Source organism: Cannabis sativa, chromosome 9 (genome assembly GCF_029168945.1).
Source record: "Cannabis sativa cultivar Pink pepper isolate KNU-18-1 chromosome 9, ASM2916894v1, whole genome shotgun sequence".
In the NCBI taxonomy this organism is placed as follows: Eukaryota; Viridiplantae; Streptophyta; class Magnoliopsida; order Rosales; family Cannabaceae; genus Cannabis; species Cannabis sativa.
Window position 1 is genome coordinate 60,946,122 of NC_083609.1, and position 24,398 is coordinate 60,970,519.

The 24,398-nt window shown below is 36.1% G+C and overlaps 3 protein-coding genes, 1 non-coding gene and 1 pseudogene across 4 annotated transcripts; all 5 read left to right on the forward strand.

Annotated features, from left to right (window-relative positions):
- The first annotated feature begins 598 nt into the window (after positions 1-598).
- On the forward strand, positions 599-1,465 carry LOC133031568 (putative disease resistance RPP13-like protein 1). The gene has a single exon (XM_061105101.1). It carries the CDS (start codon positions 599-601, stop codon positions 1,463-1,465), a length of 867 nt encoding a protein of 288 aa, XP_060961084.1.
- Positions 1,466-3,512: 2,047 nt separating this feature from the next.
- LOC133031086 (putative disease resistance protein At3g14460) lies at positions 3,513-7,483 on the forward strand (annotated as a pseudogene).
- A 1,072-nt stretch (positions 7,484-8,555) lies between these two features.
- LOC133031569 (putative disease resistance RPP13-like protein 1) lies at positions 8,556-9,211 on the forward strand. Its single transcript, XM_061105102.1, has 2 exons — positions 8,556-8,840; positions 8,951-9,211. The coding sequence occupies exons 1-2, from the start codon at positions 8,556-8,558 to the stop codon at positions 9,209-9,211; spliced, it is 546 nt and encodes a 181-aa protein (XP_060961085.1).
- Positions 9,212-14,810: 5,599 nt separating this feature from the next.
- On the forward strand, positions 14,811-24,005 carry LOC115723354 (putative disease resistance protein At3g14460). Its single transcript, XM_061104373.1, has 3 exons — positions 14,811-16,869; positions 23,163-23,233; positions 23,564-24,005. The coding sequence occupies exons 1-3, from the start codon at positions 15,561-15,563 to the stop codon at positions 23,630-23,632; spliced, it is 1,449 nt and encodes a 482-aa protein (XP_060960356.1). The 5' UTR covers positions 14,811-15,560; the 3' UTR covers positions 23,633-24,005.
- LOC133031645 (small nucleolar RNA R71) lies at positions 21,098-21,204 on the forward strand. Its single transcript, XR_009684747.1, has one exon. It is a non-coding gene; the product is annotated as a small nucleolar RNA R71 (small nucleolar RNA).
- Positions 24,006-24,398: the final 393 nt, after the last annotated feature.

Sequence of the window (24,398 nt, forward strand, 5' to 3'; positions counted from 1 at the left end):
CGTCGCGGCGGCTGTAGAAAAGTGAAAAAACGGGCTTTCTGTAGTCCTTCGCCGCGGCCAAAAGTGGTCTCGCCGCGGCCACTGGACCCAATTTTTTCTGCTTTGACCTCTTTCAGTAAAATTAGCATAACTTTTTCATACAATCTCCAAACGAGCTGATTCAAGATGCGTTGGAAAGAAAAAAAAGAGATCTAAAACTTTTATGTTTTGACTTTATCCAAAATTTGATTAGAATATGGTCGAATTTAGGCTTGAAGTTTTAGCTTTTTTTCTCTTTCAAAATTTCCTCTATTTTATAGATCACTGTTTTCCGAAATTTGTCCAATTTATACATTCCAAGTGCAGAAACCTAAAATCAAAGAAAACAAACGTAATTCTATTCCAAAAATAATAATAAAGAAGAAAAACAACTATAAAATGTGACCCGAAACTTAGGCTAAAAATAGCCTAACAGCACAATGAAGACATTATTAAGTTTGAGAAGAAGACACGTCACCTTGGATGTGTCATGGAAATTTATATTGATAGCAAGATAGATACACGTTTGCGAACCTTTTTAAAATTGTTAGGTTCAAGTTCATTTGAAACCAATTTTTCTATGGAAGTAGTGCAGAATCTACTATCGAAGTTGAAATCTTTGAGAGTTCTATCTTTTCGTGGTATTTATAAGATTGAGTTCCCTGATTCAATTGGTGAATTGAAACATCTTTGCTATTTAGATTTTTCCAAGACTGAGATTGTGATTTTGCCCGAATTTGTAACTAAATTGTACAATTTGGAGACACTGAAGTTAGAAGATTGTAATCATCTTCAAACTTTGCCTAGAGATATGCATCATCTTATTAATTTGAGACATCTTATTATCAGTGGAAAAAAACTAGTTGAGATGCCAAGTCAAATAAGTAAATTGACAAATCTCCAAATTTTGACAACTTTTGTGGCGGGGAAGGATAGTGGCGCTAAAATAGAAGAATTGGCAAAACTTCATAGTCTGCATGGAGAGCTTTCCATTAAGAAGTTAGAAAATGTGGCAAATATTACAAAAGAATTAGATCAAGTTGGTGTACTGGGTAAGAATCATCTTGAGAAATTGAGGTTGGAATGGAGTGTTAATGATGCTGTTGTTGATCCAAAACATGGAGAGGGTGTGCTTGAAATGCTTTCACCTAACAGAACGTTGAAGGAGCTCGAGATTATTTACTATCCAGGCAAAATATTTCCAAAGTGGGTTGGGAATGATTCCTTTAGCAACATTGCTGAAGTAACTCTTAATGGGTGTAAGCATTGCTCCTATTTGCCACCCTTTGGGCAACTTCCTTTGCTAAAAGATCTTTCCATCTCAAGTTGCAATTCGATAGTGACGGTGGGTGCTGAGTTTTACGGGAATAGTTCTGAGAGAAAGCCATTTTTATCATTGGAAACATTAAGGTTCAGCAACATGTCATCATGGGAGAAATGGCATTGAATGCAAACTGAAGAGGCAACAACATATAGGAAGCTCAAAACACTTGAGATTATTAGCTGTCCTATGTTGGAGGGAGTTTTGCCTAGCTTCCTTCCTTCATTGATAAGTATTGAAATTGCAGGTGACAAATTTTTAAGTCTCCCAAGATTACCACGTGTCACAGAAATGACTGTTGCGAATTTGGAGTATTCAGAGTTGTTGTATGAGGCAATAAAGCCAAGGAATCCTTGTTCCACTCTCACTCCACTCTACCATTACCCTCCTCTTCAATACCTTTATTTACGATATTGTGGATCATCGTTTAGATCCCTCCATTTGGATTTATTTCCCAATCTCAAAACTCTTCAGATTAAATCCAGCGACTACTTTGAAGCTATCACAGTGTCAGATGGGAAATCTGTTGAGGAACTAACAATTTTATGTATTCAGAATTGTGGCAGTTTCGTATCTTTCCCAAATAGTGGACTTATTTCTCCCAAGCTGAGTGAGTTGCAGATTAGTAAATGTCCTAAATTGAATTGGTTGCCAAAGAAGATGACTTCCCTATCATCTTTAGGAGTACTTGGGAATCAGACATTGTCCGTTGATAGAGACTCTCCCTGAAAGTGGTCTGCCTGTTAGTTTGTCTAGTCTGGATATATCCTATGATGTATTTTTGAGGATGAAATGGAATTGGCAAACATTACCCCATCTTACCTCTCTTGTTATCTGGGGTAATGAAGATGTGGAATCATTCCCCAAGGAAAGGATACTGCCTACCACTCTTACCTATCTTGGTATCTATGATTTTGCCAAACTTAGAGGGCTGGACAAAAAAGGGCTTACACAACTCACCTCCTTGAAAAATCTTCTTATCTTAGGGTGCCCTGAATTGGAGACATTGTCAGAAGAAGGGTTTCCAACCTCCCTCACCTCTTTATTCATACACATGTGTCCTCTGGTGAAGAAAAAGTACGACCCAAAGGAGAGTGGGAATGAGGAGTACTGGAACAACAGTAGTCACATACCCAATGTCACATTTTTCTAATTTACTTGCATTTAGGACATATAATCTCAAGTTTGTTTGATTAAATTACACATGCCATTTGTAACTACGTTTTTTCTCTGCCATAATTAAGTGTGACTACGGTAATCTTTTAAATGATATTATTTAAATTTTCATTTCAATGTAATAAAAAATTTGTTTGAGTTCATTGATGCTTTGGATTGAATGTATATATGTATTTAGTCTTCAAATATTTCTTATTTTGCTCTGTTTTCTCTAATAATTTTGATTGATTTCATAAAGAAATAAGGCATATATCAGAAGATAGAAACAAACATATACTACTATACAATATTTATGAATTTCTTAAATGGATTATATATCTAATACTTTTACGTAAATCTAGTTTAAGGTCAAGTCTTGCTTTCCTCAAATCAATAAACTTGGAATTCTAAATTTCATGACAATTTCAATATAATATTCCAACCATTACATATAACATATATAAATTCTGATAGTGGCCTAATAATATATTATGGCAATAGTAATAGAGTATTGTTATTTCGAATTACGAGTATTGTTATTAGGCATTAGTAGTGTTCAACACGTTTTATAATTAGCGCTCTATGATTGGTTAGCGATATTTTAAAAAGTTATTCTCTTAACTTATATGAAACCAATAGTTAATTAGGTATAATAAAAAAAAAAAAAGAAGAATTAACATTTATTCAATTAAGATATACAGATATATTTATATAATGTGTATATGTTTGTCAAATATGCTGCAATGCATGTGATTTTAAGGTTTATAATAAAATTAATTTAATGTACAGGAATAAAGAATAAGATAAAATACAGGGTGTATATCATTATAATAGATTAATAATTAATATTAATTAATGGTTATATAATTTAATCGTTATACAAATATAAATTACTATATTACTTACTTTTATCTGGTTTTTAAATGGCAATAATTGAATCACATTGGATGAATATTATAACATTAAAGAAACGACTCCTTCTCTGAGTCTGAGAGGTCTTTGTTTTATAATTAAATTACATTAATTGGATGAATATTATTGTAACATTTGTTCAAGTTTTCACTCTCTAATCTCTATTCTTTTCTCTCTCTCTCAATCTTTACTCCTGTGTGTAACTGAGCTTGGTTTTCTCCCATGGCTGAACTTGTGATTGGTGCTCTTCTCTCTGCTTCTTTTGATTTTTTGCTTGAAAAGGTTGCTTCTCCTTATGTTGAACACTTCTTCTTCAAGGCCAAAAATGACAGTCCATCTGTTGTTTCTGAGAGGCTTTTCAAGTTGAAGTCAACCTTCAATTCCCTTGCTGCGGTTCGTTTTGAAGTGGAGAACAAGAGAATCAAAAACCCTGCTGTGGAGAACTGGCTGGACGATCTTCTTGATGCTGTCGATGATGCTGAGGACTTCTTTGGCGCTATTGAGTATGATGCTATGAAACCCAACAAAGCTGATGAGTCAAAGAAAGGGAGGCGAAAGGCGAGTAAGTTGTTCTCTTGTTTCTCTAAACCTTGTAATTCAACTGATCGTGTAAGGAATGCTAATATGGAAGAGATTCTTAAGAGGTTGGAGTACTTAGCCAATCAGATTGGAAACTTGAATCTTGAAAAGAATGTTGTCGAAGTGAAACCATACAAAAGTTCACGTGCGAAGACTTCTCTGCCAGATGAACCTGAAATTTATGGTAGAGACACTGACAAGGATGTCTTAATGAAGTTGTTGTTGTCAGATGAAGATAGCAGCGATGAGAAGATATGTGTCATTCCTATAGTGGGAATGGGTGGGATCGGGAAAACTACCCTCGCTCAAACTCTTTTCAACGATGAACAAGTCATGAAGAAGTTTGAATCTAGAGCTTGGGTGTATGTTTCAGATAAATTTGATTCCACGGCTATGACAAAAACTCTCCTTCAAGAATTAGCGCCGAGTGATGCTAGTAGTGACATGAATTTGAATTTACTTCAAGTTAATTTGTCAAATAAGTTAATGGGAAAGAAGTTTTTGATTGTCTTAGACGATGTTTGGGAGGATGATTATGCTCAGTGGACAGAAGTGATGAAGCCTTTCAACAGTGGGACAAGAGGAAGCAAAATAATAGTAACAACAAGAAATGAAAAAGTTGCAGATATCATTCGAACTATTGATGCACACCGACTTAGAGAATTATCAGAAGATGAGTGTTGGGCACTATTTGTGAAGCATGCTTCCAGTGGCAACTCTAGAAAGTTTACTGAGAATCCAAACTTAGAAAGGATCGGCAGAGAAATTTCCAAGAAATGTAATGGTTTACCTTTAGCTGCTAAAGTTCTAGGAGGCATCTTGAGATCAACGTTGGATGTATGGAGATGGGAACAAATAGCAAGGAATAATATTTGGGAGTTGACACATGAAAGGAGTGAGGGCCTTCCTGCTGCTTTAGAAGTGAGCTACTACTATCTTCCTCTACACTTGAAAGGGTGTTTCGCTTTTTGTTCAATATTCCCAAAAGGCTATCAATTTCAAAGAGAAGAGTTGGTCTTATTATGGATGGCTGAAAATCTTGTCATGCGCTCCAAGGGGAATAGAAGAATGGAAGAAGTTGCTGGTGAGTACTTTGATGATTTAGTATCTATGTCATTTTTTGTAAAATCCAAGGACTGGATAGGTAGATCTTGTTTTGTGATGCATGATCTTCTTGTGGATTTGGCTAAAATTGTTTCTGGAAAGTATAGTTCTTTATTAGAGCACAATGATGACATTGTTAAGTTTGAGAAGAAAACACGTCGCCTTGGATGTGACATGGAAATTAACAAAATATTAAGTTGTGATTTTGAACCTACTCATTTGCGAACCTTTTTAACATTGGGTTCAAGATATTCTAAAATCAGTATATATAAGGAAGTAGTGGAGAATCTGCTATCGAAATTGAAATCTTTGAGAGCTCTATCTTTTCGTGGTCTTCAAATGACTAAGTTCTCTGATTCAATTGGTGAATTGCAACATCTTCGCTATTTAGATCTTTCCAAGACTAAGATTGTGATGCTGCCCGAATTTGTAACTAAATTGTATAATTTGCAAACATTGAAATTAAATGATTGTGATCATCTTCAAACTCTGCCTAATGATATGCATCATCTCATTAATTTGAGACATCTTATTACAGTGGAGATAGTCTGGTTGAGATGCCAAGTCAAATAGGCAAATTGACGAATCTCCAAATTTTGACAACTTTTGTTGTGGGGAGGGATAGTGGCGCCAAAATAGAAGAGTTGGCAGAACTTCAAAGTCTACATGGAGAGCTTTGCATTACGAAGTTAGAAAATGTGGTTACAAAAGCACCAAATCAGGTGAAGGTACTGGAGAAGAACCAACTTGAGAAATTGATGTTGGAATGGATTTATATTGATTCTGATGTTGATCCAAAGCATGGAGAGGGTGTGCTCGAAATGCTTTCACCTAATAGAACTTTGACGGAGCTTCAGATTTTTAAGTACACGGGCAAAATATTTCCAAATTGGGTTGGTAATGATTCGTTTAGCAACATTGCTGAAGTAACTCTTAATGGGTGTAACCATTGCTCCTATTTGCCACCCTTTGGGCAACTTCCTTTGCTAAAATATCTTTCAATCTATGGATGCAGTTCGGTAGTGACGGTGGGTGCTGAGTTTTACGGGAATTGTTCTGGGAGAAAGCCATTTTCATCATTGGAAAAATTAAGTTTCAGCAGTATGTCATCATGGGAACAATGGCAATCAATGCAAACTGAAGAGGCAACAACATATGGGAAGCTCAAAACACTTGAGATTTATGATTGTCCTAAGCTCGTCGGAGATTTGCCTCGCTTGCTTCCTTCATTGATAAGTATTGAAATTAAAGGTTATCCATTATTAAGTCTCCCAAGATTACCATGTGTGACAAAAATGAAAATTTGGAAGTTGGAGAATTCGGAGTCATTGTATGATGCAATAAAGCCAAGGAATCCTTGTTCCACTCTCACTCCACTCTACCATTACCCTCCTCTTCAAGAGCTTTATTTGGAGTCTTGTGGATCATCGTTTAGATCCCTCCATATGGATTTATTTCCCAATCTCAAAACTCTGGATATTTACTCCAGTGACTACTTTGAAGCTATCACAGTGTCAGATGGGAAATCTCTGGAGGAACTAACATCTCTATCTATTTCGGATTGTGGTAGTTTCGTATCTTTCCCAAATGGTGGACTTATTGCTCCCAAGCTAAGTCAGTTGGAGATTACTAATTGTCCTAAATTGAAGTGGTTGCCAGAGAAGATGAGTTCCCTCTCAACTTTGAAGTCCTTGGCAATCGGTGGTTCTCTGTTGATAAAGAGTTTCCCTGAAGGTGGTCTGCCTGTTAGTTTGTCTAGTCTTGGTATATGGTATGATGAACTTTTGAGGATGAATTGGAATTGGCAAACATTACCCCATCTTACCCATCTTTATATTTATGGAGATGTAACAGAAGAAGATGTGGAATCATTCCCCAAGGAAGGGCTACTACCTACCACTACTACTTTTCTTCGTATATGTGGATTCTCAAAACTTAGAGGGCTGGACAAAAATGGGCTTACACAACTCACCTCCTTGCAAACACTTGAGATCTGGAAGTGCCCTGAGTTGGAGACATTGTCAGAAGAAGGGTTTCCGACCTCCCTCACCTCTTTGGAGATATATGATTGTCCTTTGGTTTCAGAAAAGTACTCTCAGAAGGAGAGTGGGAATGAGGAGTACTGGAACAACATTAGTCACATACCACATGTCACAATTTACTGATTGAGCTTCCATTTACCACATATAATCTGAGGTTTGTTTGATTAACTTATTCTTCTTCCATTTTATTTATGTATAATCTGTACAGTTGTTGTTTTTGTTTAGAGTCTGCCTTGCCTTGTTTCTTTTCAAGGAATCTCTGTTTTTATTAAAATAGAGATTAAATCTTTTTTATTTATATTTGTGAACAATTGTTAATAATTCATTTCTCAATTTATTAATAATTAGAAGAATCCCCTGCTTTATGGTCTATTCATTACAGTTTGCAATTTGTAAATATATATTTGCTGTTTTTCTTTTAAATGTTAGAGAATAATAATGAAAACATGTATGGTTGTTGAGTTGTGTAATTACACTTGTATCTTGTATTGTATTGTATTTAATTAAGTGAGGGCTATCACATAATAAACTTGGCAAGACCTCACCTTCATCTCTTCTCTTCTCTTCTCTTCCTATGTACTTAATGGTTTAATTGCATGACCAATTTTTTGAGTTTCAATACTCCACTTCTAGACAACTCAGCACTCAATGTTCCAAAACTCATTTATCTGATGTAAATGAATATTTTACTAGTTTCAAACTCTTGGAAAACATTTCCATTTGGTTTTCTAACTCCCATATACGGTTACTAACTTAATTGAATCTTTATCAAATGTGAATCATAGGTTATAAATTCATTTCAAATTTGTAACCTTTGTTACAAAAGTATGACAACTTGTCATACACTCACTTATTAGTATATTACACTTATTTAATCTATATATTATATTATATTTATAATAATATAACAATAATAAGAGCTAAAAGATTAACAACATTAAATTAATAATGTAAACACAAATATAAGACTAGAAACTTATGCAGGAAATGTAATTAAGTCAATGAATTATTTTTTGGTCCTACCAGTACAAATTTTCCATGTGCAAAAGAAAGACAACTCCATTTTTTTTAGTACAGTATGGTCTCCCTTTGAAAACTACATATGATAACTTCTCTTATTTACTTTTCTGAACATAAATTATTGTCATCTTTCATTCATTGGTATTAATTCAAATTTCACAACTTTCGTAGTTGGAAAGAGTTCATGTGATAAAATTTTATGATCATCTTCTCTCATATTTCTTTGTCAATTTGCTCCCTAAGCTTTTACTCAACTTTTTTTTTTTTTTGTTGGGGTAACCGATAAATGTTAAAATAACAGAAGTAACAAAAGTTACACAGTAGGTGGGGGGATTTCTTCCATCTGAGAAAGTTCTTGTTTCTCTAAACCTTCTAATTCAATTGATCGTGTAAGGAATGTCAATATGGAAGAGATTCTTAAGAGGTTGGAGTACTTAGCCAATCAAATTGGAAATTTAAATCTTGATGACAAGAATGTTTGTGAGGTGGAACCATTAAAAAGATCACGTGCCAAGACTTCTCTGCCTGATGAACCTGAACTTTATGGTAGAAATACTGACGAAGATGCTTTGATGAAGTTGTTGATGCCGGATGAAGATAGTAATGAGAAGATATGTGTCATTCCCATAGTGGGAATGGGTGGGATTGGAAAAACTACCCTTGCTCAAATTCTTTTCAACGATGAACGAGTGAAGAAGAAGTTTCAAATTAATTTGATTCCACGGCTGTGACAAAAAGCATTCTTCAACAAGTTGCTTGGGGTGAAGCTTCAGGTGACATGGATTTGACTTTGCTTCAGGTTAATTTGACAGAGAAGGTAACAGGAAAGAAGTTTTTGATTGTTTTAGACGATATTTGGGAAGAGTATTCTGAAGAGTGGAAAGAAGTCATGAAGCCTTTCCACAGTGGGGCCAGAGGAAGCAGAATAATAGTAACAACAAGAAATGAAAAAGTTGCAGATATCATTCAAACTGCTCACACACACCATCTCAAAGAATTATCAAAAGATGAGTGTTGGAAATTATTTGCAAAGGCAGCATCTTCTAGTGGCAATTGTTGAGTAAACTGCTAGCAAAATAAAAGAGGAACGATATTACCGAATGAAGAATTCTGGGTTGAGTCGCGGACTAAGTCGCTCTCTTTAAGACGTTCGCGGCACTGCCCAGGAGTGTGCAAGCAGTCGGAAATTGCCGGTCGTCCCCAGGATAAAACAGCCCAGTCGTTGCACTGTATCGGAACCCCACTGCACTGTAGAGCACCGTCGAATACACCCAAAAATTTCGATATCGCAGATGGAATTTTTAATTTTATGAAAACTGTATTTTTCTGATACGAAAGAGATATCTTCTTCCCATCAGTTCAATCGCATTATATAGGCGAATGGATTGAATAAACATAACGGGAAGAATAACGTTTTCTGAAGTGGGGTGAGTTGGTTTTTGAACGTGTCCCGTTAACTGATACGACTAAGTAATCAGTTTAATTAAACACGTTTCTTAATTAAATTAATAAATAAAAAATAATTATTTTATTAAATAATTTTTCTGTAAAAAATAATATTGTGTCACACCACACCAACCCGGCCCGGCCCGGATCGGACGGCGCGCGCACGCGTGTGTGGTGGGTCAAGTGTGTGTGTCCTCACCCATTCGCACAAAACTGGGTACCCCTTGGGGCCCAAACCCAAATGCCAAAGTTGCACTCTTTATACCCTTGTCAATGAGGGTTCATATCCCATGTGGGACTCTTTCCAACTCACACACACTAAGACACTTATATATTTTGTTGAAATATTCACAACATTTCCAACAATCCCCCACTTGAATTTTTAAAAAAATATTTCCATCTACTAGTATCATTCAACAATAAGATTGAGCATAAACAAAGGTATCTTTCGATTTGAACCTCTGCGTAGTGAATACGATTTAGATTTTACTAGAGTGACCATAGTCTTGAACTCTATCTCTAACATTGTACCACGCAACAACCTTTTCAAGGGTGTAATCAAAAGCTCGTGCGTTAATGGCCATGCACGTCTATCCCAGTATAGTGAACCCTCTAGAAATTTTGCCCAAAATTTCATAGGAAGCGGCCCCACTCCCACATTCACATAGGTGAGTCTATCAAGAGTACTCCCGTAGCTCGGTACTCCACTCCACTTGGAGTATAGATCTCATTAAGAGTTTCTATTAACTCAACCTTAAGTCGCTTCAGGAATTCATGCTTCTCTTTTCGTATAATTATAGCATGATCTCACTTTTATCACTTCATAACTTGTTATTACCCATTGAACCTATTTCTTGGGATCTCCAGTCTATAGGTCGGGTTGCCATTATGAGTGATTCATCAATCTAAGGGCAACAGTCCCATTCCTTTCGATGTTTTAAGGACTTTCTCTCTAGCTAAGCCTTTCGTCAAAGGATCAGCCAAGTTATCATCAGTGCGTACATGATCCACTCTAACAGCTCCTGTTGAGAGAAACTCTCTAACAGTGCTGTGCTTACGACGTATTTGTCGTCTCTTACCGTTGTAGTAACGGTTCTGTACTTTTGCAATAGCCGCGGTACTATCGCAATGGATCAACACAGCTGGAATAGGTTTTTCCCATAAAGGAATCTCAGCTAGCAGGCTTCTCAGCCAACCTGCTTCTTCACTAGCAGTAGCTAGTGCTATCATTTCAGACTCCATTGTAGATTGAGCCAGAATAGTCTGTTTCTTAGATTTCCATGAAACAGCTCCACCAGCTATGCTAAAAATATAGCCACTGGTTGCCTTGGAGTCATCTGATAAAGTGTTCCAGTCAGCATCACTGTACCCCTCAAGTACAGCTGGAAACTTTTGATAATGTAATCCAAGAGTCAATGTTCTTTTGAGGTATCTCATGACCCTCTCTATAGCATTCCAATGCTCTGCACTAGGTCTACTAGTAAACCTGCATAGTAATCCCACGACATAGGCAATGTCGGGTCTAGTACAATCAGTGGCATACCGAAGACTGCCAATGATGCTCGCATATTCAGATTGCCTTACACCATCACCAGTGTTCTTAAATAATTTTACACTGGGATCATATGGTGTACAAGCAGGTTTACAGTTAAAGTAATTATATTTCTTTAAGATCTTCTCAATGTAGTGAGATTGATCCAAAGAAATTCCCTTTTCAGTCCTAGTGATCTGTATACCAAGGATTACATTCGCTTCACCTAGATCTTTCATGTCAAAATTTTCACATAACAAAGATTTCACATTGTTCACGACATGAATATTTGATCCAAAAATTAGCAAGTCATCCACATATAAACAAATAATGGTACACACGTTATTTTCAGATTTATAGTAAATGCATTTGTCACTTTCATTTACTTTAAAGCCATGTGAGATGACAAGATTATCAAATTTTTCATGCCATTGCTTAGGTGCCTGTTTCAAACCATACAAAGATTTATCTAATTTACACACTTTATGTTCTTGACCAGGAACAACAAAACCTTCAGGTTGGTCCTTGTAAATCTCTTCTTCTAATTCACCATTCAAGAAAGCAGTTTTAACATCCATTTGGTGCACAACAAGATTGTGAATAGCAGCAAGAGCAAAAAGCACACGAATAGATGTAATTCTAGTAACAGGTGAAAATGTATCAAAGAAATCTACATTTTCTCTTTGTCTAAACCCTTTGGCAACAAGTCGTGCCTTGTACTTTTCAACAGTACCATCGGGTCTTAATTTCTTTTTAAGAATCCACTTACAACCTATCGTCTTAAAATTGTTGAGTAAACTGCTAGCAAAATAAAAGAGGAACGATATTACCGAATGAAGAATTCTAGAAGGTTTATTGAGAATCCAAAATTAGAAAGTATCAGAAGAGAAATCGCTTAGAAATGTAATGGCATGCCTTTAGCTGCTAAAGTTTTAGGAGGCCACTAAAATTTACTCAAGAATTTACCTTTTTCCTAATTACTCAATCTTTCCTAATTAATGGAAACTTAATTACTCAATGTTTAATAAAACAGATGGTAAATTGTTCAAGCTTACACAACAGTCATCACACTAGACCTGTAGTCTCCAAAAACAAGAGCACAAAGCAACTGAAATGGCTAAGAAAACAAAAAATGTTTACCAAACGCAATTCAAAGTCGAAATCAGTGACAGTGATACGGACGGAAGCATAATTTTGGTGTCAAGTGTCCACAACATTGATATCAACATCTCAGAGAATTTTGATGAAATTATTATCTTAAGCTAAGAAGCAGCATTTTCGGTGACTTTTCCGATAGTTTTAAGGTCGAAAATTTCAATCCAGTAGCCAATGGGATCTTTGATAAATGATATCCCCTCCATTTTTCCATCATCTGGTCTTTTCACAAATTCCAGTCCTAGATTTTCAAATCTCTCACATGCCTTGTATGTGTCATCAACTGTGATCCCAATGTGTCCTGAAAAAACAAATACACCAATAATTGAATGATATTCCATCATCTTATCCAACAAAAAACCAGGTGCAACTCAATTTCTTGTGATGTTCGGGAGACCAATACTGTTGCACACTTTTTAGCCAACTCAATTTCTTCTGGTTTTTTTCTTATTATTATTTTTGATGTTTGAGATGTTTTCTTTATATCCTTGTCGTGTAATTTTCTATACAGTGTCTTCACAGCAGTATGTAACCATGGTCTTTCTTGGCCATAATTAAGTGAGGGCTTATCAGATAATAAACTTGGGAGGAGGTCACTCGTGGACATGTGACCTTCATTCTTACTTGGGAGTTAGAAAGTGACTTTGGTTGTTATAAAAAACTCAATTGATTGTATAGATCAATTTTTGAACTTTTTAAGTGTTATTTTATTTGGTCTGATTAGTGGATAGACTCATTGTTAAGATTGGAACTAATATTAAACATGTAAGTCATTACTGTTGATTCTAAGATAGGCAGTGCATTGTTGCTAAAAGTGAATGGTAAAATGGATTAATGGCTCAACAAATAACTTGCTCATAAGTTTCTTTAAAATACATTCAATATTTGGCAAACATAGCCTAAAAGAAATATGTTAATGACAATTACACAACAAAATCAAATCATTTCCATTAAACTGGATTGATCAATTTACATTGATTTGCAGCAGCTCACAAAAGTTTCATCTGCAACCTAATTTGAGATGGTTCCTCCGTCGAGGTTGACTGTTTGACAAGCTTCCCAACCTTGGGATACTTGTGGAAGAACTTATCCTCCCAATCCTCCAAAACATGAAGCTCATCAGGACCCAAATTATCAAGACTGTCATTCATGTCTTGAGTCTTGAAAGAAAGGAGAGCCAAAGCTCTACTACCTTCTGGGACCATAGAACATCCTGTAAAACGCATTTTATCCCACACACTTGGAAGATCACACAACAAAATACTTACAACAATCAAAATTTTGCTTTGATCATGAGCTTATTTCTGAGGAAAAGTGAAAAAGGCATCAAGAGAGGTTAGGTAACATTTGACCAAACAATTGAAATTTTCACAAAACAAAGTACTTTAAAGGAACAAACTTTTGATCGGGGCAAGAGCCAAACTCTAATCATAAGGCATAGGCAAAAAGGCTGAAAGATTTGAAACTATCCATCCACAATGTAAAATTATGTTTTAATACTCATATTTATGGCAAAATGTTGTGATACAACAATGACACAATGGAGGACCAAAAAGAGAAATCAAGAAATAAACAATCATCTTAAAGAAATAGTAAAACATAATTGAATTAAAATAAATTCAGCAAAGAGAACTTAGATGAGAGGGAGATCGAATTGTAGAGAAATGATTCAGCCTTTCATGGCACTCCTTATCTTCATTAAGCTTGAGAATTAGATTACATAGGTGTTGATTATGGTTTCAAGTTTTGTCTTTCGGGAAAGTAGCTGTTAATCCGGAGAGTAGATATCGGAAGCTTGTGTGGATCCGAAAAGGTTGCGTGGAAGATTTTTAAGAATCTGGAAGGTGTTTCCAAATAAGCTTGTACCGTGTATGGACTGTTTCTCCTGCATAGCTTGTTATTAATCCGGAGGTTCACTCCCGAAAAGCTTACTGCCAGTCTTGATGGTCCATTATTAAGTCTCCCAGTATTACCATGTGTCACAGAAATGAGAATTCAGAAGTTGGAGCATTGAGAGTCATTGTATGAGGCAATAAAGCCAAGGAATCCTTGTTCCACAATTAGAAATTATCGGCAGAGAAATTGCTAATAAATGCAATGGTTTACCGTTAGCTGCTAAAGTTCTAGGAGGCCTCTTGAGATCAACACTGGATGTTGAGAGATGGAAACAAATAGCGAAGAATGATATTTGGGAGTTGACACATAAAAAGAGCAAGATAGTTCGAGCTGCTTTAGAATTGAGCTACTACTATCTTCCTCCACACTTGAAGGGGTGCTTTTCTTATTGTTCAATATTCCCAAAAGGCTATGAATTTCAAATAGCGGAGTTGGTCTTATTATGGATGGCTGAAAATCTTGTGCAACATTCTGGGAAGAATATGAGAATGGAAGAAGTTGGTTGTGAGTATTTTGATGATTTAGTATCTATGTCATTTCTTACAAAGATACTGACTACCAAGACAAGTAAATTCATTTTTGTCATGCATGATCTTATAGTTGATTTGGCTAGAACTATTTTTGGAAAATACAGTTGTTTGTTAAAGCAAAATGATGACATTGATAGGCTTGAGAAGAAGACACGTCACCTTGGATGTGACATGGAAATTTATATTGATAACAAAATATCTAATTATGATTTTGAAGTTACTCGTTTGCGAACCTTTTTAACATTTGATTCAAGATATTCTGAAATCAGTATTTCTAAGGAAGTAGTGCAGAATCTGCTATCGATGTTGAAATGTTTGAGAGTATTATCTTTTCGTGGCCTTCATATGACTGAGTTATCTGATTCAATCGGTGAACTAAAACATCTTCGCTATTTAGATATTTCTGGCACCAAGATTGTGATGTTGCCCAAATCTGTAACTAAATTGTACAATTTGCAAATGTTGAAATTAGAAGATTGTGATCAACTTGAAACTTTGCCTAAAGATATGCATCATCTCATTAATTTAAGACAACTCGCTGTTAGTGGAGGTAGCCTAGTTGAGATGCCAAGCCAAATATGTAAATTAAGAAATCTCCAAATGTTGACAACTTTTGTTGTGGGAAAGAATAGTGGTGCTAAAATAGAAGAGTTAGTAGAACTTCAAAGTCTACATGGGGAGCTTTCCATCATGAAGTTAGAAATGTGGTCATTATTACAAAAGCATCAGATCAAGTTAATGTATTGGATAAGAAGCAACTTGAGAAATTGTGTTTGGCATGGAGTTTTAATGATGTTGTTGTTGATCCAAAACATGGAGAGGGTGTGCTCAAAATCCTTTCACCAAACACAATGTTAAAGCAACTCAAAATTCTTAATTACCCAGGCTCAAAATTTCCGAATTGGGTTGGGAATGATTCGTTTAGCAACATTGTTGAAGTAAGGGTTGATGATTGTGAGCGTTGCTCCATTTTACCACCCTTTGGGCAACTTCCTTTGCTAAAAGATCTTTACATTTCAGGATTCAATTCAGTAGTGATGGTGGGAGCTGAGTTTTATGGGAATAGTTCTGTCAAGAAGCCATTTTCATCATTGGAAACATTGAGATTTGAGAACATGCCATCATGGGAGCAATGGCATTCAATGCAAACTGAAGAGGCAACGACATATGGGAAGCTCAAAACACTTGAAATTTTTAATTGTCCGAAGCTTGTTGGAGATTTGCCTCGCTTCTTTCCTTCATTAGCGGATATTAGAATTGAAGGACACAAGAAATGTGAATTATTAAGTCTTCCTAGATCATGTATCAGGAAAATGAGTAGTCATCACCTAGAGAATTTGATAATGGATGTTTCTTCCACTCTCCCTCCACTCTACCCTCCTCTTCAGAAGCTTCAATTGTTGTCTTGCGGATCATCGTTTAGATCCCTCCATATGGATTTATTCCCCAATCTCAAAACTCTTTCAATTGGTAACAACCACTATTTTGAAGCTCTTTCAATGTCTGATGGGAAATCTCTTGAGGAACTAACATATTTACTTATCGAGCATTGTGGTAGTTTTGTATCATTCCCAAATGGTGGACTTATTGCTCCCAAGCTGAGTGAGTTTGTCATTAGAAATTGCTCTAAATTGAAGTGGTTGCCTAAGAAGATGACTTCCCTCTCAGCTTTGAATGAATTTGAAGTCATAGGTTGTCTGTTGATGGAGCCTTTTCCTGAAGGTGAAGATGAAGGTAAAGGTGGTCTGCCTGTTAGTTTGTCAAGACTTCGAATATCCTATGATGTATTATTGAAGATGAAATGGAATTGGCAAACACTACCCCATCTTACCATTCTTCATATTCTTGGTAATAAAGAAGATATGGAACCATTTCCGGAGAAAGGGCTGCTGCCAACTACTATTACCTCTCTTAGTATTATGTCATTTGCGAAACTTAAAATCCTGGACAAAAATGGACTTAGACAACTCACCTCCTTGAAAACACTTGAGATCTTGGACTGCCCTGAGTTGGAGACATTGTCAGAAGAAGGGTTCCCAACCTCCCTCACCTCTTTGGAGATAGATGATTGTCCTCTGGTGAAGAAAAAATATGACCCGGAGGAGAGTGGGAATGAAGAGTACTGGACCAACATTAGTCACATACCCAATGTCCAGTTTGGTATGTATTTTTTAATCAACAACCACCGTGTAATTGTATAAAGCATCAGAAATCTCAATCCGTATATATATGTGTGTGTATGTTGCTATATTTTTAAACGCTACGCAAGTATACGCAATCAAGTAGTAAATCTCACACAGGTGAGGTCGATCTCACAGGGAATTGGATTAAGTACCACTAAATTATACTTATGATTCTATTCGGTAAATCGAAAGCAAGTATGATTTAAAAACAGTAAAATATGAAAGAAATTCAGAAAACTTAATAACACAATTTAAAGTTAAGCAAGATGAGACAATAGGGAGGAGAATCCTGTTGTTGTTTACCCAAATTGTTAATGATTAATTACTATCCTATTCTTGGAGTGAATGACAGATTATGAAATAACCTAGCTCCTTTCAGATCTTCTAGATTCTAAATCACATGTTATCTAATTAATTCCTTAATTAAACTAACATGAAATCAGCATTAAGTAATAATCTACTCGTCACATAAGTCATGTAAATACTTTCGTTTCACATAGAACATCGATTATCTTAATTTTAGCATTCTCAATTCTCACTTTTCAGATTTTGAATTGAGATCATAGAGCATGCACAAGGTGATCAATCTTAAACATGAAATTAAACACAAATCAAGATAATTTCACACACAAGAATTGAGGAATGGTAATTAAACATTAACTAGGCAAAACATTAAACAACAATCATCATCCTCCCTAAATGGGAAATTTAGTTCAGAAACAAATCCATAACCATTCCTATAGCAATATTCAACATAAATAAATTAAAGAGGAATAAATAAAAGAACTGTTTGAGGATGAATTCTGGATCTTCACTTGAATCTCTATGCTCTTCCTGCCGCTCTCAGCTGTGTTTTAGGGTTCCAAATCGCTCTCCCTGACTTCCAATCGCAGTTTTCTATTTATACTTGAAATTTAGGGTTCGATGGACGAAAATACCCCTGGTCCGTACGGGATCTCGCCGCGGCCAAGCTTCCTCTCGCCGCGGCGAGAATTTGCCAATTTTAGGTGCTTTCTGTTTCTCGTAACTCGCCGCGGCGAGCCTCTTCATCGCCGCGGCCAGATATGGAAAAACTCAAAAATTAAGTTTTTCTTCGGCTCAGCACGTCTTTCAATGAATTTCTGCACCCGAGACCTCTTTTACTCCAAAGAACCTGAAAACATAGAAAACAAGCGTAATTCCGTCCCAACACAGCTAAAGATGCACATAAATTGGATCCAAAACATAGGCTAAAAATAGCCTAACAAACTCCCCCAAACTGACTCTTTACTCGTCCCCGAGTAAACTAAGACTAAACTAAGAAAACTGACAATGATAGCTGAACTTTCCAACAATTTAATTGTTACCACCACCTGCACAACTTCAATCCATCAATAACCAGAATTTCAACTTGCCAACTCTAAGAACTAAGTTGAATGTGCAGTTTACAAGTAAGTAATTCATACAAACATAAAGCATCGCAATTTCCACCGATATCACAACTGTTCTAACTTTCCAACATCCCACTAACACATGATCAATAAGTTTGAATGACATACCTCTCTCCACTAATGTTGACAAATTTCTATCTGGAATCAATAGGTCTTTTTCGGTTAAAATCACATGGCTTAGGTACATGGGTAGGTGAGAAGTCATTTAGGCTATACTATACCATAAGCACAATTAACCAAGCAAGCCTAGACATTTATTTTGCTTTCTTTCCATATATCCCAAAAACAAAAATAAGAGATTGCAATTTTTCTTGTGTGTGTACCTCATAATTTTCTTAACTTTTTTCCAAGAAGACACATTTTTTTTTTTATAGGCACAACACACAATATTATTCTTTTTTTTCCTTTTTTTTTTTTCAATCTCTCATTCCTACACTTTATATTTTTTCACTTACAGCACTTATTCCCCCCAAACTTGCTTCAAGGCTCATGGCATAATAAGATATGTTCAGGGTGAAAAAAAAAAAAGTTCAAGATAACGCTCAGTTAAGTGGTGAAAAATTTTTTCAAACAGGCTAAGGCTCAACTTTGGGTATACTATGGTAAAAAATTCATAGGCAGGCTTGAAAGGCTCAATCGTTCCAAAGAAAACTTGCCTAAATCACTTTCCAAACAAAAATCATCAAGGATTTCGCTTCAAGAGAGTATGTCAAACAAATTCTATTCCATGTTCAATCAATCATTCCACAAACCAAATAGAACAGAGGTGATATGTGAGAATAGCAAATGTTTTAAATCTACATGAATCACTTCCTAGCACACATCCAATTTAATTCAAACAGTTGCAAGTCAAGCACACAGTTATGTTTTAATCCATTGCACAAGTGAATAACAACAATTAAATCCATCTTTCAATTTAACTATCACGCAAGACTAAAAAAAACTAAAACAAACTAAACTAAAACAAATAAATGCGGAAAAAAAAAATAAATTAAAACTAAAATGCACATTGTCCCCAATGTGTGAAAATAAACCAGGGTGAGAGAAACTTACCTGAGCGCCACATCAGTATGGCGGTGGAGGTGGTGGCGGGTAGAATCCACCTCTCGCATCCATGAGGGCCTTTGTGCCAAACGAAGAAAACTGACCTCCAATGTTGCAAATTTTAAAGCTTTCCTTAGATTGAGAGTCACCTTCATATTTCCCACACAACAGTCTTTTCATACGTCGTCGAACAGTTCGAAATCGTTCTTTAGACTTCCCTTTCGTCTTGTTGGTAGTGACTTCTCGACCATCCTTTACAACTTCCAGTCGACAACAAGTAAGAATTTCAAATAAGTAAAAGAAATACTTTGAAAGTCTCTTCTTCTTTTTGAACACGCAACTTTAACTCCCCCTTCTGTACATCAATTAATGCTCTTCCCGTTGCTAGGAATGGTCTTCCCAAGATGATAGGAATATTCTCATCTTCTTCCATGTCAAGTATTAAGAAATCAGCAGGGAAGATGAACTTACCAACCTTTACCAAGACATCTTCAATTATACCCCGAGGATGAGTCAAAGACCGATCTGCCATTTGTAAAGTAACTGTTGTGGGTTTTGCTTCCCCTAATTTTAATCTTTTGAACATTGATAGGGGCATTAAGTTGATACTGGCTCCCAGATCACATAAAGCTTTTGTTTGTATAGAACCCCCTATTGAGCATGGAATGTTGAAACTACCCGGATCTTTAAGCTTGGGCGGTAGTTTCTTTTGCAAAATGGCGCTACACTCCTCAGTTAATGCCACTGTTTCATAGTCCTCCATTTTTCTCTTCTTAGACAATATCTCCTTCATGAACTTCACATAACGGGGCATTTGTTCCAAGGCTTCAGCAAAAGGAATGTTGATGTGTAGTCTTTTGAAGACCTCTAGAAATTTTGTAAACTGCTTGTCTAGATTGGTCTTTCGGAGTCTCTGAGGATAAGGTATCTTCACATGATGATCAATACTGATTGGTGGAGACTGTTGTTGTGGTGCAGGACTATCAGTAGCCTTCTTTTCTATTGACGTTGGAGTTGGTGCTGATTGATCTATAACTTCTTCATTGAATGGTTGTACCACATCAGGCCCATCATAATTCTTTCCACTCCTCAAGGAAATTGCTTTACATTGCTCTTTTCCTTTTGCCTCACTAGTGCTAGGTGAATTTCCTTGAGCTTGGTTTGCCACTTGAGTAGCCAATTGTTCCATTTGAGTTTCTAGAGTTTTAATAGAGGCTCTAGTTTCCATCATGAATTGGAGCAATAAATCAGCTTGGATATTGGAGCCACTAGGTCTTTGTTGTTGGTTTTGTTGGGGCTGATTTCTCTGCTGGTAGAACCCCTGTTGGTTGTGCCCATAATTATTATTTTGGGAGTAGTTCCCAATGGCTTTTACTTGATCCATTGGCAAATTATCCACATCTGCCTGACACTCTGAAAAGTGATGGTTGCCTCCACATATCTCACAAATAACTTGGGCTTGTTTAGCTTGCCCTGCAATCAGCTTTGTCAAGGCCTCAACTTGAGTACATCAACTTTGTGATGGCATCAACCTCTAGCACACCAGCTACTTTCTTAGTTTGACTCCTTTCAGTTGGCCACTGCTGATTATTTAGAGCCATCTCCTCCAATAGATCGTACGCTTCATTAGCACTTTTTCTCATAAAAGCTCCACCAGCTGCTGCATCTATCAGAGTTCTAGTGTTACCAACCAACCCGTTGTAGAAATTGTGAACCAGCATCCACTTCTCTATGCCATGATGAGGGCATTTTCTGATTAGATCTTTAAACCTCTCCCAAGCCTCATGGAGAGATTCATTATCTTGCTGACAGAAGTTGTTTATTTCTCCTCGCAGCTTTGCAGACTTTGCTGGAGGGAAGAATTTAGACAGAAATTTTGTTGCTAAGTCTGTCCATGTTGCTATAGAATTTGGTGGCAAGGAGATCAACCAACTCTTGGCTCGCTCTCTCAGTGAGAATGGAAACAGTCTCAAACGGATGGCGTCATCACTAACCCCATTGACTTTGAAGGTCTGACATAACTCCATGAAGTTCGATAGATGCAGATTGGGGTCTTCAGAAGGGAGTCCACCAAACTGGACTGAAGACTGCACCATTTGTAGTATGGCAGGCTTAATCTCGAAATTATTTGCATCCACTGCCGGTGGCCTGATACATGACTGCACTCCCGTCAGAGTAGGGAGAATGTAATCTCTCAAGCTACGGCCATTAGCTTGATCTTCCACGGCACCTCCATTATTACCGTTATTACCCCCATTGTTTCCAGCATTATTGTTCACATTGGCAGCCATGATTTCTGATGTTTCAGCAGTTGCTGAAACTCTTTCTTGCCTCTTGTTCTTTCGATTCTTCCTGCAAGTTTTCTCGATTTCAGGATCAACTGGTAATATGACTGTTTGTCCTTGACGGCGCATGCACTTAGGATTCCTGAAATTTATCGAGAAATTATTGCAAGAAAAAGGTTAGAAAAATCAGCAAGAGAAAATATACCAAAGTAGAAGTTAGTATAATTTTATGTAATATTAATCTTTAACAATTCCCCGGCAACGGCGCCAAAAACTTGTTGCTATATTTTTAAACGCTACGCAAGTATACGCAATCAAGTAGTAAATCTCACACAGGTGAGGTCGATCCCACAGGGAATCGGATTAAGTACCACTAAATTATACTTATGATTCTATTCGGTAAATCGAAAGCAAGTATGATTTAAAAACAGTAAAATATGAAAGAAATTCAGAAAACTTAATAACACAATTTAAAGTTAAGCAAGATGAGACAATAGGGAGGAGAATCCTGTTGTTGTTTACCCAAATTGTTAATGATTAATTACTATCCTATTCTTGGAGTGAATGACAGATTATGAAATAACCTAGCTCCTTTCAGATCTTCTAGATTCTAAATCACATGTTATCTAATTAATTCCTTAATTAAACTAACATGAAATCAGCATTAAGTAATAATCTACTCGTCACATAAGTCATGTAAATACTTTCGTTTCACATAGAACATCGATTATCTTAATTTTAGCATTCTCAATTCTCACTTTTCAGATTTTGAATTGAGATCATAGAGCATGCACAAGGTGATCAATCTTAAACATGAAATTAAACACAAATCAAGATAATTTCACACACAAGAATTGAGGAATGGTAATTAAACATTAACTAGGCAAAACATTAAACAACAATCATCATCCTCCCTAAATGGGAAATTTAGTTCAGAAACAAATCCATAACCATTCCTATAGCAATATTCAACATAAATAAATTAAAGAGGAATAAATAAAAGAACTGTTTGAGGATGAATTCTGGATCTTCACTTGAATCTCTATGCTCTTCCTGCCGCTCTCAGCTGTGTTTTAGGGTTCCAAATCGCTCTCCCTGACTTCCAATCGCAGTTTTCTATTTATACTTGAAATTTAGGGTTCGATGGACGAAAATACCCCTGGTCCGTACGGGATCTCGCCGCGGCCAAGCTTCCTCTCGCCGCGGCGAGAATTTGCCAATTTTAGGTGCTTTCTGTTTCTCGTAACTAGCCGCGGCGAGCCTCTTCATCGCCGCGGCCAGATATGGAAAAACTCAAAAATTAAGTTTTTCTTCGGCTCAGCACGTCTTTCAATGAATTTCTGCACCCGAGACCTCTTTTACTCCAAAGAACCTGAAAACATAGAAAACAAGCGTAATTCCGTCCCAACACAGCTAAAGATGCACATAAATTGGATCCAAAACATAGGCTAAAAATAGCCTAACAGTGTATGTGAACAACTGTTAATTCGTTGCTCAATTTGTTTTTACAGGCCTAGACTTTACCGAAGACTCTTGTTTTTCGTCTGTTATTCAATCAATGAAAGAATTTATAAAGAATCAGGTGTGTTTACAAACAATTTACATTTTTTCTTTATGTAACATTCTCTTGAAAAATTACTTCTGGGATATCCCAAAAATGCATAAGTTCTTTTCCACAATAAAATATATACATTATGGTTTATAATTTTATCTATTATCCATACAACAATTGCATTTTTACTTCAAGGGAGTTTATTTTGTTTGGCTTTACTGTTTAATAATTTGTTTATTTCGATCAATAGCTTCACAATTCTTTCACCACTTAATCATATGCATATCTTTTGTATGTGTGAATATGTTTGGTAAAAGTTTCTAAACATGCTTTTTTACCTTCAATTTTCCTCTAATGCAGAGACTAGTATTGCAGATGATAGAGGAGATTTCACAACCTGAAACAAGTAATGTTCATGTTGGATTATAATTTGGTTGTTTTGGTATTTGTGTCCTTATGGGTATTTTGTGTACTTATATTATCTGGTTTTTCTTTATTATTTATGATGTTTGAGATGTTTTCTTTATATCGTTGTTGTGTAATTTGCTGTCATAGCAGTATGTAACCACGATTTTCCTCGACCATAATTAGGCGAGGGCTATGAATAAACTTGGGAGGAGGTCACTCGTGGACATGTGACCTTCATCTCTTCCTATGGTTTAATTGCAGGCACGAGATAGTTTTTTATGTTTTAATAACTCTCTACATGTAAAGTAAAGGAACTGTGTTGTACTGTATTTTATTATAAATAAAAATGCTAAGTTGTATAGAGGAATGTTTAATCTTTTTAAGTCATTGATTAAAACTGGTTTTCCTCATTATTTTGAAACTGTTTTCATAAAGAAATATACATATATCAGAACATGGTAACAAAGCTTCTGTAATTATGTACCATATGGATTTTTGAGTGCATTATGTGAACTGTAAATAACAGAGTGAGGAAGGGTGTAACAGAATGTATGTACCATATCAGAATGCATGTGTGTTGATCACCATTGTTGCGTAATTGAGACTTAAATCTCGAATTATATAGTGCTGACTCGAATTGTATAGTGACAAACCAAACCATGAAACAAAACTTCAAACACACACATACACATTTTTGAATTTTCATAACTAAAACTCAATTGCTAAGCCAATGTTGCAACACAGGTGTTATTGTCAGAACTCCTTACTCTCTCTTGGGAGGGTGTTG

Bases quoted from the DNA above. Each gene is read 5' to 3' on its own strand.
- LOC133031568 (XM_061105101.1), top strand. From the start codon at position 599: ATGGAAGTAGTGCAGAATCTACTATCGAAGTTGAAATCTTTGAGAGTT.
- LOC133031569 (XM_061105102.1), top strand. From the start codon at position 8,556: ATGGAAGAGATTCTTAAGAGGTTGGAGTACTTAGCCAATCAAATTGGA. The intron at 8,841-8,950 runs GTGAAGAAGAAG...ACTTTGCTTCAG, and splicing joins TTCTTTTCAACGATGAACGA to GTTAATTTGACAGAGAAGGT.
- LOC115723354 (XM_061104373.1), top strand. From the start codon at position 15,561: ATGTTAAAGCAACTCAAAATTCTTAATTACCCAGGCTCAAAATTTCCG. The intron at 16,870-23,162 runs GTATGTATTTTT...TTGTTTTTACAG, and splicing joins CATACCCAATGTCCAGTTTG to GCCTAGACTTTACCGAAGAC. The intron at 23,234-23,563 runs GTGTGTTTACAA...CCTCTAATGCAG, and splicing joins AAGAATTTATAAAGAATCAG to AGACTAGTATTGCAGATGAT.